The 14,690-nt window shown below is 37.4% G+C and overlaps 1 protein-coding gene across 1 annotated transcript in view; it reads right to left on the bottom strand.

Annotated features, from left to right (window-relative positions):
* Positions 1–14,690, bottom strand: part of DNAH11 (dynein axonemal heavy chain 11) — a 106,104-nt gene that overhangs the window by 18,491 nt on the left and 72,923 nt on the right. The window contains 9 exon segments of the mRNA XM_053970705.1: positions 285–428; positions 1,490–1,626; positions 2,516–2,543; positions 2,546–2,609; positions 4,622–4,762; positions 5,269–5,437; positions 6,742–6,857; positions 6,859–6,940; positions 13,912–14,022. Coding sequence (XP_053826680.1) covers positions 285–428; positions 1,490–1,626; positions 2,516–2,543; positions 2,546–2,609; positions 4,622–4,762; positions 5,269–5,437; positions 6,742–6,857; positions 6,859–6,940; positions 13,912–14,022 — 992 coding nt within the window.

Here is a 14,690-nt window from a genome sequence, read left to right as displayed (position 1 = left end):
TAGGTGGGGGAAGGGTGTGCCTGAGGGCAGTCCTACCCACCCACCAGGGGCTTTCTGTTTTATCTCTCCTGTTCCTCCTGGGAGAGTGCACTGTTCAGCAAAAAGTGACATAAACCCTATTAATACGATGTTTATCCTGTTACAACCAAAAGCAAATGGAACAAGATTATTAGCTTAGAACTATTATTGTTTAGAACTTGTGATGTAATCCACTGCATATTTTGTGTTCTGGAAACATCCCTCCAGCTGAGGGGGTATTCCCCATGAGAAAGGCAGTTTGACACTCACTTGGAAAAGAACCCAATGGCCATGTGGGGCAGCTTTCTTGAGTGCCTCCTTTGCAACCATCTCCTGCTTCTGTCCTAGAGTGATGTTATGAAATCTTCCAGAATCTACAGTGAACTCAAGCTTTTTGCCTGCAATAGAAATAACTGGGGAAGGGTGAGTGATGGAGGGGGAGGAGATGGGAAAATTAGCAGAGCAGAAAGGAAAAAGAATGATAATGCCCCCATTAATTTCACTATCACTTGTGCAATGCGTATTACTTCCTCTGAAGCACTTCACTAAACCCTTACAATTTCAACAAGCAAAATTGCGAGCTCTCAACAGTGGCCTTATTGCTGGTATTAGAAAAAGCCTGCAGAAATCTGTTCCCTTGGTTTTAAGATAATGAACCTTTTGACATTTTGATAGATGCTCAGCATTGTTACTGAGCTCTAGAAACTCTTATGGGGGGTACAGAGCAATTCCCTCATGAAAAAGGGAGCAACATGTGGTAGATATCACATCAGTTTTTTAACTGATTGGTTCAGTGGGTAAATGCACAAGCCCCTCACCTTGTGGGGCCTGAGCTTAAATTGAGCACAGTGAGGTCACAGCTGTATTAACCTGGTATTCTCACTATTGTCTGTGGGGAATAGTAATCCTACATATAAAGCCACAGAGCCCTATACAATTGAATATAGTTTGTATAATGACCATTATTTAGTCACAGGGGGCACAAGATTACATGAGCATGGAGAAAATTGCCCTCTGGCCCTCATCTAGTCAAAAGGTAGAAAACAGTACAAAGGAAACCTGCATTATGCCAAACAGAGGAATGCTCTGAAAATTTCTTCATACTGTAGTGTTTATGGCCTTATACTTTTCATCCACCCCATTGCCATGAATATGGTGGGGGTGGAAGAAATTTTGGAACTTGAATCTTCTGCCAAAAATAAACTGTGCCCAATTTCCCCACAGTAACGCATATTCCATCCCAGTGACAGATGAACCCAGAAGGCTTTGTTCTGTTCAATGAAGAAAATATAACTACACATACACTTCTAGGAGCACATACACACAAGCATATAACCATACATCAGTTTATCCACATTTCTAGCCTCACATGCCCCATTTCACTTTCAAGCTCAATTGTTCTTTCTTTAATGGGAGACAGTTAAGTGGTCCTTGAACCAGAAGCAAGTAAGAGGCTTATGTATGATCTTATGATCTTCAAGTGGGTCTAGTCCTGAAGACAGGATGAAAAACACAGGAGTGGCTGGACTGCTCTCTTCTTAGCATTTTGCTAAATCCATCGTTGTGTTTTTCAAGTACCTCGAGCCAAGATTTTTCTCCACACAATTTCTATACATGACAAAACATCTGCTAAACACAGAAGATGTTCCTTGATAACTACTTCAGGTCTGCACCATTCTCAGACTTGAGTATCTGACACTGATGGTCATTTCATCAGAGAAATCATCAGAAGAGTGAACTGAAGGCAAGAAGGAAAGCAGGTGGGGAAGCAAGAGAGAAGATGATCTTTCCCATTTCCCTGCAGGATAGTGAGCATATGACAGAAAATAGCAACTTCTGAATAAAAAGGACCTCATTACATGCAGGTAATAGTAAAAATAAAATAGTAGTCACATAAATATGGGGCAGTTGGGCAAAATAAATACCTAGGACCAAGCTTGTATTCTCAGAAGTCAAATCAAAATGGTGACTGTGGGATGTGGAGCAACAGGTCTATAAGACCATCACTTGGGAACGAAAGACAAAAACAGTACAGCTGGAAAACAAATGTGTCAGTATTCACAGCTGAAGACATACAGAATCTTTCTTGGTATCATAGAACTTTCAAAAGGGAGACCTGAAAAATTTTCATCCTACGAGCTCTAATACCATAATGAGAGCTAACACTGAAAAATACATTTGTAGTTATTAAGAGGATAGCTTACTGTATGTCTATTTATCAATGACTGTTCTCCTCAGGTACCTATATTCAATCCAAAAAAAAGCACAATCACAGCTCTCCAGATATGCTCATGTGACTCATGCTTTACCACACTACCTTTTCATAAACTTCTCATCAGGAGAACAGGCTGTGAAGAACCACAGTAATTGATCTCAAATTCTAGTTGACCACCCAGTTCTAGAAGTTATTTGCTTGCTTCTTAAAATCTGAATTTGTCATGCAAGGCACTACCCTCACACACACTTGCCCTGAAAAATGAACCCTCAGATTTCCTACCTCAGAGCATAAGATATTCTGTCCTGGACAGTATTACTAGTTTCTGAAAAGAGCTTTTTTTCTCCTTTTCTGGATATGTTGAGTCCACACACTTCTACCATTTCTTGGTAGATCTTTAAATAACTTTATCTACCCCTCTGGATGCATCTGTCACTGCCATAGCCTGGAAGCAGGCCAAATACAGATGCTGTACCTTTTGCATGATGACTGAAAGAGGATGACACTGATAATTTTTGAGGTATGTAAAAATCCCTAGTGCAACCAAGGGACTCAGGACTTGCCTTAAAATACTAAATTGCATAAACAATACACAATTACATAAGTAAAATACTAAATATATACACACAAGCATGCATACATAAAAACAGTATTATTGGTAAGAGTTTACTTTGGTTGGTATTGCCATAATCTGCTTACTGTTAAACATCTAGATATGACAAAGTGGAAACCCTCTATGGGACATTTACTAAAGTAAGGAGTGGCAGGGAGTTAAAATTCTACTTTTAAGGGAGTGGACAAATTATGGTAAAACAGAATTTCCTCACAAGATACAGTATGTGATGTTTAAGGAAAAAAGGCACTCAAATAGTGAAGAAAACTCCACTTTGAAAATATCACAATTTCTACTAAAAGAATTATGGTAGAATGCATGACTTTATCTGAAAGTGTCTAGGTGAGGCACATGTCCAGAAATAATAACAAAAAAGATATAGAACTGAAAAGCAATTTTCCCAAACTACTCTAATGATACCCCATGGCTGTGTAGTTAAAATGTCAACAGGATTCCTTTGTGTTCAACTCTGAACTGAAAAAGGAAATCCAATTCAAGGAGTCCTACCTCTTTAATACTTAGAAGAGCCATGACAGCACACAAAATTGAGAAAGGTCATCAGAGTTGCTTCAGAGACACCTCTGACTTCCTGTACACCTGAGCCCTGACTTTTTCTAGGGCATACAGTTGCTAAAATTAAAAGGAAAAGTAACAGCCTGAATGTTATTTGGATATGTATTATTTACTTCTTACTTATATAGCAGATCAATTTCAACCCTAATTATCCAAGTGCAAGCAGTTAAGTCATGCTTTTTATCCTGAACCTAGCTTTATGAAGACATTGCAGCATTTTAAATGAAAAGAATTACATGATAGCATCTCTGGAATTTCTGCAGTTATTGTTGATACTGAAGTAGCAGTCACCCTGTGTGAGAAACTACACAACCACAGGGTTTGGGCACAGGCATGAGCTTCCAGAGGAGAAACAGTAAATCCAGAAAATGTCATCATCACCCATATGAAAATTTTTCCTCACCTGAAAAGCCATTTGGGCCAGGAAAATGAGCTTATAATTTTCAAAAATCAATCCTTGGCTTGTGAAAAGAAAGGTCGAATATGTGACAGCTTCTTTTAGGTTAGAGATGCAACACTGAATATCTCCTGATTGTTCAGCCTGTTTAATTGCTTTGTGGAAGATGCATTGAAGGCCTTAGAGTTAGTACAATTATTTTTATTTATTTGAATTTTGCTTTTTTTGCTTTACTACTCATAAGATAATTGGTTTCCTACTGCAGGCTCCCATAAAGAGCTGACCCAAGCAGTGAAAAATGCAAGAGGCTGAAAAGAGGCTTTTAAAGGAAATTTTCAGCAAACCAGGGGTGAGGGCTGCAAACAGCAATACTCTTCTGCTTCCTTATTTAACTCAGCATGGAGACTCTCTCACTTGAACAAGCTGGCAATTTTAGGGTGGGTGATCTCCCTTACTCACTGCATTAGATCATTTGGTAGGTTTATGACGGGGAATTGTTTACACAGAATTCCTCCAAAGTCTTCCTTCTTGGCCCTGTGGGATGGCTTAACAGAAGGAAGATAAACTTTTGCAAGCACAGTCAGAAAGCACTGTCAGAATGGAGGCAGCCAAAAAAGAGACTCGTGGGGATGTACTGTGGTACAGACCAGCAGGAGATCACATCATGTTTGCTTTCCTCTCACACGCAGCCCTGCCAATGTAAACATCTGGTACAAGCAATAACTGATGTATCAGGCATCACTGCTGGAGGCAGAATTCTGTTTCTTGCACTTTGGAAAAAAAAGTCAGCAAGAGACATTTTTACCTTCAGTGAAAGCTGGTAGATGGGGTTGACACTGCCCAGGCTGATGCTCCCAGAGTAAGGAAGGGATGCTCTTCCAGCTGTCAGTCTGTAATGCTCTCTTGTCGAGTCATCCTGAGCTTCATTTTCTATGGCTTCAGCTACCTGAATGATGACAGTTGTCCTGTTTATTTTTTAATGTGCCATGATTATCTCGCACAATTACCAAAATATTCCCATCCATACAGAAAAGAATATAGATATACTTCAGAAAAACCGACTTGGTTTCAGGCAGTAGCAAATATTTGAAGTAAGTAAGTTTCTTATCTTAGACAACCATTAGTGAATAACTGTCCTCTGCAGAATTGCCTGTTTATCTGGGAAAACATGACAATCATATATTAATATATTTGTCCAAATTTCATGTTGGTATTTATTAATTTTATGAGTACTAATTCAAACACTTAAAAAAAAAATCAAACATGTGACAACTACATATTATAGATATGAAAATGTGAATATGGGGAGGACAGCCCTTTCTGGAAAGGCAATAATTTGACTATTCCTATTCTAGCTCATAGAAATGTTACACTTAAAATAATAATAATAGAATAATAAGAATAGACATTTTACAGGTGACTTTAAGTGGTTAGAAACAATTCTATTGTTACTGCCTTGCGTTGTATTTCTGCTGCCGTTGACTTTGCTGATTTGATTTTCTTTACAAGTTCACTGTGGTCTAGGAGACCGCCCTGGGCAGCTGACAGGCTGAGCAGCCTGTCATCCTCCAGCTGCCTGAACTCAGTCATGAAACTGCTCTGGCTTCTTGGTGAGGACTGACTAGCAGAGGGAACAAAAACACTGTGTTTAAACAACCACAGCAAGAAATAATGTTTTATAGCAGTTGTGAGCTATATTTTCTGCTTAATTAAATTAAATAAAATCTGTTGATTTGATTTAATTTCTGGACGGCCAGTTTATTTTCTGTCCCAGTATACTAGATCTGAGGTTCTGGACACCCAAAGTGAGAAGGTTTAGGTCGTCATGGACTAGAACTTTATCTCTCTCCTAGTGCCCTTCCTCCTGAGACTACACGAAAGGACTGTGATCTTGTCAGGGATGGCAACTTGTAATCTATGTGGCAGCTGAGAAAACCAGAGAATAGCACAAGGCTGAAGAACCTCACTTTGGCAGCAAACAGGGTGGGAAAACATTGTCATAGTCTGTTCTGCTGGACTGACCTTCTGACAGTGCAAGAGCTTGACTAGTCTTATGGGGAGCTCTCAGTCAGACTCTGACTCACACCAAAACCCTGGATGATACAGACCTTGTAAGCATGCAGTCCCAGGTGGAACAATGTGCAGAGTAAATGGACAGCTGTTTTCAGATCTCATTCCCAAGTATATGGCTTTCATTCTTCAAGGGCTAATTAAACTCCCTGACCCAGTTTGCCCTTGTATGAAGCTCCACCTCAAACAGGTGGAACAAATCTTTGTGGACGAAGTTAGTTAATTACATGAAATAACTGGAAAGACACACTAGAGAAACAGGAGGTATTCTTGTTACTCATTTCACACGCCTAAGTATTTTCTTTTCATGTTTTATCTCACAGATTACAGTCTGCACAAAGTCCTTCCTATAACCACTTATAAAAGCATTTCTCCCCATACTATATATTAGTATGACCGCAGCAGCCACTGAACTGCATCCTTGCAGGAATCAGTTGTGATTTATTAACCAAATGCCCTAGCTCCTAACAGTGCCATTATATCCTTGTACAGACTGGAATGGAATTTTATTTACACTTATTGGCTCAGGATTGCTGAAGCACAAAACACTGCAGGGGGCTTTAATCCTGCTCTGTAAATTAAATGCAATGCACAGAGCAAAGCAAGCGGTAGAGAGAAGTGTGGGAATAATATCACAATAAATTCAATTTCTAGCAGAGCTTTAGGTCAAGACAAGCCCTTTGGGAGCACAGATTTGAACGAATCAGTAAAAGAACTTTCTACACTTTCCAGACTCTTAAAATCTTTCTAATATGGGCTACTAACAATTACAGTGCAGTGGACTCAAACAGGCATATTAAGTCTAGACTTAAAATTTCAGAGCAGGCATCAGACAAATCAAAATACAGTCCTTACCTTACATTTTTTGTGAGTCTTGCATTAACAACCTCAGCCAACAGCTGGTCTTCCAGCCTGTCCCTGCTGACAGTGAAATTAATGAAGGTAGTCTGAGCCTGCAGTTCTGGCTTGTAGGTAAGGGTTAGCCGGTTTAGTGTGAAAGATGAGATGAAAATTCTTTTTGAATTCACATTTTTTGTCTTCAATCGTGGTGCATCTGGGAAGGAATAAAATGCACAACAATGGGGATCTCACTAAATTAAAACCTCATAGGTATCTTAGATTGCAAACAATGGGTACTGCATGATCTTAGTAGCATAGCAAATGCATGCAAGCCAAACTTTAGGTGCCTGCAACTTAAGAAACAAAATGAGGCTGATTGAGCACACCAAAAGTGTAAGAATAATACACAGAATATTTCTTAATTGTTGTAGTTTAATTTGTATAATACAGCAGACACAGGGAGATTATTCACTGCTGTACTGAAGAGTCTCTGGCTTAGGGATAAATGTCTATCATCATAACTTACCAGAAACTTAGGAAACTTTTCAAACAAATGCCAGTGAGATAGTTGTTAGTTTTTACTATAATTTCCTTAAATATATAGCCTAAAAAACTAAGCAGGTACATGTATTTATAACAAATGGATATACTAGAGGAGAGGGAATGGCTGGCAACTGAAACAACAAAAATAATGTTTTTAAATTTAATTTACTAAATGTTTCATTCCAAATAAATGATTTGTTGGATGAAAGAATGAGTTATCCTAGGTTCATCTTTTATTTACTGAAATCCCTTACTGAAGAGCTGTCATTTCCTGATCTCTTATCTTCAGTGAGGGAAGCCTGTCCTATACAGCCACTCTGGGCCATTTTGAGGTCCAGCAGGATGGCAACATGAAGTTCACCTTCCTACTTCTGTGGCATAGCACCAAAAAAAGTTGAAAGATTACTTATAGACTACAGTGGGTACCATGTGTCTGGTCTGGTATGACCTAGTGACACAACTTTTTGTCATTGACTTGCCCAGTGAACAGTGTGTCAATTTTCAGGATTCACTTGCCGCACATGAGCCCAAAACCAGTATTTTCTGTACAGCAATGATTTTTTGAATGTTCTCTGTCAAGAAAGGCGATTCAAATATTAGTAATAAAACTCTGTTTAAAAAAGGGCTAATAGAACATTTATAACATGGAGCATTTATAACCTGAACTCTTTGTGAAATTCAAATTGTCATTTGTTAACTGAATTTTCAAAGTGATTGCATTAGCATAGATACTAAACACTTAAAATGCAATTTATGAAAGTCACATCAGAACATGGATAAAACTACTACTTTCTGTAGAAATGTTAACATTGCTTTCTTTCTAGGCTATCATGGGGCATTGCCCTAGCCAGGAACACAGGTTTCAGCACTTAAGACCCTTGCCTGCTTCTGACATGCCCTTAGCTGTAAGACATTGGCTAAACAAAATGGTGCGCTGAGACCCTTCTGCATTTCACCAAGGAGGAGGAAGAAAAGAGAGCTTCTTATGATATTCTTTAAGTGAATTCCTTAAGGAAACCTACTATGTCTAGTGCTGGGAAACCCATGATTCTTTCTACAGAACTTAACATCAGACTTATACTGTATACTACTGCCATGCAAACTACTGGAGATGGGTTTTCCAGGCTTATGCTTGTATAATACTGCAATAATTTAGCTATATGGTCATGTCCTTCAGATAATACAGCCTCTCTCAGGTGGACATGAATTCACTGTCCAGTTCTGCAACATGGTCTCTCCACAGCCTTCAAAACTGACTGCAGCTGGAGGGAACAAAACTGTAGAGCTTGACATGGAGAACACAATTTTGCTTTGCTTTCAAGACTCACACACACTGATGAAACAAGAGATTTGACAAAAGAGACGTTCTTCAGTTAGCTTTGTCAGAAGAAAAACCTTTGCTAAGGCAGTCATGCTATGTTTCAGAACATCTATGAGGCAATATAACAAGTTTTAGAGTTCTGGATTAAAATATTTCCTTTAGGAGTTCTCAATTCACAGAAGCAATAAATAACCAATTTCTGTGATTATCACCTATGAAAGGCAAAGCCTACATAATGACTTGGTGGGTTTTATTACTGCAGCTGTTGTAGGTTTTCTGTTAATTACAGATTTGGGAAAAAGAAATGTTTTGTTATTGCTCTTGCACTGTTCAAGAGTATAAGCAACAATGATAAACAGAGAGGTGGGGAACCCAGTAGGATGATTTAATTTTTTTTCAGTAAAATATATCTTTTTAGAGGTTAATTCTGGATTATGAAGAAATGCAGCAAAATAGGCATGAATAATGGAAGTCCAGGATAGAAGGAATATAAAAAAATAGTCACTAAAGAAATTTCTAAAGACAGCTTCTACTTTTGGCAATGTTTTCTTCCTAATGTCCTATTCCCTCAGCTGATGCAGATAGAACGTATGGAACTGAAGCACCACTCTACCCAGGAATAGACATAGCACCTTTCATGTGAGTCCCAGCTCCCTGGTATTTAAGAACAAACAAAGTAAATTAAAAAGAGATTGTTCCCCACTAGTTTTTTTTTTCCTGTTGAAATTCTCATAGATTTTGAAATAAAGTAGATTAAGGGATTCAAAAAGGATTTTAAAAGCTTAAAAAAAAACCTGTATATGCCTTGAGTACAAATTATATTTAGCCAAAGCAAATATAAAACCAAATAAATTCCAGGAGGTAACATAAGCACTCAGCTATGAGAAGACTGGGACATGTGTAACATCATGTCTGATCTGTCAAACTTGATTGATTGACACAAAGACCTGTTATTCCCTTGTGTATTTTCTGCCTAAGGTAACAATGCCTTGGTTTTTCAAAGACAGGAACTCATGAAGGTGAGAAATTTTGAATATAGGAACAAGACTTCATATAATGAAATGGCTCTGGAGTTTATGCAACATCTTTTCTTATAGGATACTTTCATGCAACACAAAATTAAAGCATATCTTTCAGGGCAGATGTTCTCCAAAACAGACCATAACTCTAAATGGTAGAATGGTAGGATAGCTTCCTGTAGCGAGATGTTTTGGATCAGCTCAGCAAGAATGAAATAAGTGATAAATTTTAGACAGAAAAGTACAGGGAAACAATATTTTCAGTGGGAAGAAAGAGGGGTAAACACATTTTCCAAAGGAGCTTTCATTCAGTTCCTGCTGCTTAAAATTAAAAGCTTCTGGAACTGACTTGCAAACCTCAACAAGTAATGTAGAGAATGAAGCAGAATAAATCAGGTGAAAACACGTGCAGAATGGAGCTGTTACTAGGCAATCTCAGTAGGCAAACTGTGCAAGTTGGTCAAACTAGTTCACTGGGAAAAGCACTGCCTTGAAGCTGCACAGCTGACAAGATGTTCAAGGCAAGGAAAGCTTCTCCCTGTGGAGAAACTGAGCACATTTTCTTGCTGTTTCATGAATAATAGTCATGCCTCATAAGAATGGAAACTTGTTCATACAAGCTACATTTGCACATAAATCAAATTTCAAGACATTTTAAAAAACCTCTTAATAACCTAATCTTGCAGCTGAAGAGACATGACTACCTCTTTGTGACTGTGCAAAGGAGTTCAGCGAGTGCAACACCTCATGCAAATGCAAATAGGAGCCATATGAACAATGAATTTATTCCTCTATCTTCTCTCCTATGAGCCAAAATAACATTGATCTCTTATAGTTAATGCTCCTAGTCAGTGATTTCCAACAGAGAGGTGCTGGGAAAACAGGATAGGACACACACAGCTTAAAAATTCAAATATTAAGGACCATCCATACCAAACCTATTAAATGGCACAATTTCTTTTATAGCAGGTGAAAGCCAAAACCCAACACCATATAGAGTTGGTACCTGTTTACTTTTATGCCTTGGTTTATCTGCTCCAAAAAAATCTAAGTATTTGCATCTTGAATAATTTTTTGCTTACATAAAGCTATGTACTACAACTGATAGTTTCTTAAAATTATTATTTTTTAAAATTTTCTCCTCCTTCTCAAAGCAAATATCTTGAAATATTTTAACAATAATCTGAACATTTTAAAGCCATTTTTAACATATGACCACAGTCTAAAGTGCACTAGAAACAACTGAGCAATTTTGCTGTTCCAAAATTAAAAATGTATCCAAATTTGAACACCCAAAATTTGTTAGGCTTCTAAATATGTACTAAGGCACTTAAGCAGTCTGCTTTTCAGAGATAACAAGTACCTTTAGTTCACCCTGTTGTGAGCTGGTTTTGAGGAAAATATAAATTTATTCATTTGAAGTTCTCCAAGGCTGAGAATTTCTTTTGTAGGCTTCATTCAGAAACCAAGAGCTGGTGTTGCAGAATATCCAGGAGTGCAACATAAGAACCATCTTGCAAAAAAGGTAAGGGGAGAGGTACTTCTATGATGTGGTTCACAGATCAGCAAATTCTCTAATAAACAGGCTAGTAAATTTGCTTTGCAAGGAGTACAAGTTGATAAATCTCCCTTGCTATGCTTTCTGTCGATTGATATGATAAGATATATTTTACTTAAAATTAGGATTGTCTGAAGCTCAGTGGATTTAATTATTTGTAATTATCCAGTTGTTGTCAGTATGTGGCCATTTTATGACAGTGGTATCTACTGTGTGGGTCAGGTTCAACTGTACATCTTTTCAAACACAGAATTAATGTACTATTGATGAAACCATTACTAGAACCAAATTAAAGTCTGGGCTGATGTATTGGTCCATGGGGTGCTGTCAGACATGAAAGGCGTAATTAGTATTCATTACTTCATACTCTGCAACATTCCAATTATTAATGAACTTCAACTGCTGGACTGCACCATATCTATCACAAATACCTTTCTAGTCTTTCTTTATTAGGAAGAAAAAAATTCGAAGTACCTGACAGAACTACTAAAATAAAAAAATAACAGAAATTAATCAAGAATGATGCAAACTCTGCTTATTTGGAAATAAATGGGGTATATGTGGGTACATATATATTGTGGTGTGTATATACATGTGTATATATATATCTATAATTATACACACACAGGCACATGTGTCCTTCAAAGGTGACTTGTACATCTTCAATTAGGCACAGAATGCCAGGTCATGTAAATATTGGGCAGAAGAACCTATTTTTGAATAGCTTCAAATATTTGCTCTTGTGTCCACATACACAGCTTCATTGTGCTATGTGGAAGCCTTTGCTAAATAAATGCAAAGCTATATTGCTGTGATCCTTGTCCTTTTCAATCCAACTTCTTTCTGTTTCACATCCCTTCACATCCTCCCATTCCTTAAAAAGTCTGTTACCTTGTGAAATTCGGATCTCTCTTTTAGACCAGTATAATACTAATTTTAAGTAAAGTTTCTTCACTATGGATTCTGAAAAGCAAGCTGTATGCTCTTACTCTGAAGTACTTCAAATACGGCTATAGAAAAATGCAACAAAGGGGGATCATTTCAAGGTCTCACAGTGTAGGGCAAGAGTGCATCTTTCAGGAGCTCCATGTATACAAGGAGATTTGAGCTATTTTTTACTGCTTTTAGATTTACTGTGCAGGCACCAATGCCTGAAATATAGGGTGGGAAGAAGGGTGAAAAATCTTGGGTAATCTGTGCAAAATAAGATAACTCCTTTATTTATAATTTTTTTTCATATTTCACTTTCAACAACATGAAGTACTCTAACCACTCGTTGACTAACATTTGAGATCCCTCCAGAAATGCCCCAGGCTTTATATCAGAATAAACATCACATTCCCCAACATGAAAAATCTAGCTTGTTGATGTGTTGCTTGCAAACAAGAATAGAAGAGAGGAACACTTTCAGACTTAAATTCACATTTGAGCATTCAACATGGCATTTCAATTCATCAGATGAAATATTTAATGAGGTTTAATAAGTTTACTTTCAAGTAACTACAAATCAACATTATTCTTTAGGCTGACATTTGCATTGAAGACTCAACAATTTCATCTGAAGTTTTTGTGAAAAGTTGTGGAAAACATTACAGACTGAAATTCTCTTGCAACTAGTATAAACTTCTTTATTTTCCCTATTATCACCCTGATAATGTGTATCTAAAAGGTATCTAAATAAGATCTTAAGGAATATTTTTAATGGTATTTTTTAAGTTTGACAATTTTTCAAAATATAGAGGAGAAAGGGGGCATGGGAATGAAAGATGAGATTCAAAGACATCACCCCAAAAAGGTCAGAACATAAGGTTATGTTCCCTTGTACCATCTACCACTCCTGCTGCTGCTGCATTAGAACAGAGGAAACTCATTAACTCAGCCTTGGGGCACCCAGTTTGAGTCTCCTGCTGGAATGCCCAGCTGCAGACCTTTCCTGGGGAGAACAGGCTCTGAATCTGAGTATTGAAAAATGGGGTGTGTGAATTTTGGTGCCAGCAGACCAGGTTTAGGGGGAAAACTGAGCAGGCATGAACACCTCTGTGACATCTGCCACGATGAATTCGTGACCAGCATCAGCAGCATTGCTTTGATGCATGGGAGGCTGGCAGCAATAACAACACAAACAGTCCCCACCTCTGGCTTGCTTATTTCTGCCCTGTGTCCTACCATATCAGTTTTTCCTCGTCTGTCTTACTTTCCAGGGTTTTTGTTTGTTTTTGCATTTTTTTTTTCCTTTTTAAACTGCTTCATTATTTCATGAGGTGGTCGAAAAACCAATTATGGCATAGTGAAGGCACCGTTTCCTTAAGCTGATATTGCAGCTGGAAAACTCTTTATTGTTAAATCCAAATCTAGCCTGTCATTTCCAACGCCCTCCCCCTTGCTTTCCATAGAAAGGAAATACTTTCCTTTATTTGGAGCCACATTATAATATATGCTACTCCTTGTTTTACTCCTTTTTTTTGTTTTTTTTGAAGTAATAAAATAAAGAATTCCACTCAAGTTTGAGAAACACACATCTATATAGTATTTTGAGTCCAATTTGGAAACAGAATGTAATTTTGCTATCTAATCAGATGCAGATATTAACATTTTAATATCCACTCATCTACAGATTTTAGCTATTGCATTTTAAAAGAAATCATTTGCTACATGAGGAGTTGAAGCACTGAGCAAAATGTGGCAATCAAAGCAATATAGATCCAGTTGTCATGGAAAAATTCTGATTACTCAAGCATATGCACCTTCCCTTTTTAACTGTATGTCTTCCAAGCATGGGATCAATAGAGTCACACATGTTTTCAATTATTACAGTCTCATCAAAAGCTAAAGCTCTTTCAATGGTCTTCAGAAAACTTTACCTGAAAAACATAATTCCCATAATTCATATAAATTCACATAAATACTGGTTATGGAAAGATTTCCTTTAAATAATATAAATAGCGAAGTTTTTGTAAAAGCACAAGGTTAAACCATGGAAAACTTTTCTCAAAGAATTACCCAGTGTTTAAGAATTTGATAGTTTTGAGTTCAACATCTTTCCACCTATGCTCTTGCTATTCCTCATATTAAAAAAAAAACCAAAAAACAAACAGATATTGCTGTGGCTTTTCTTATAAGCAAATATGAGGGTACAGCCCCACATGGAAGACACTGGAATTGACATAGAAATGATGGGGGAGCATATATCTATAGCTGTATCTATCTATATTTATATTTGTATCTATATCTATCTATATATATTCTTGTGTTACAGCTTTTGGTATATCCTCATTTAAATTATAAACACTTCCTTGAAGGACTTCAAGAACAATTAGAATCTGAATGACTTGGGAGAAATCTGTTTCAATGGACTTGGAAGAAGGAGTAAATAATAATGGAAAGAGAAGTAATCAGACAATATAGCTTCACAGAGCAGGGTGAGTGTGAATGAAAAATCATGATTATTTGTGAGGGTTGGAAAAAGAATGAAAAATAAACCAGGACAGATCAGGGTAAAGAGCTGATTCAAAAGTATAGACAT

The sequence above is a fragment of the Vidua macroura genome, chromosome 1, assembly GCF_024509145.1.
Source record: "Vidua macroura isolate BioBank_ID:100142 chromosome 1, ASM2450914v1, whole genome shotgun sequence".
Classification (NCBI taxonomy): Eukaryota; Metazoa; Chordata; class Aves; order Passeriformes; family Viduidae; genus Vidua; species Vidua macroura.
The sequence above is the reverse complement of the archived record's forward strand: the minus strand, read 5'-3'. Positions and strand labels throughout refer to the sequence as shown.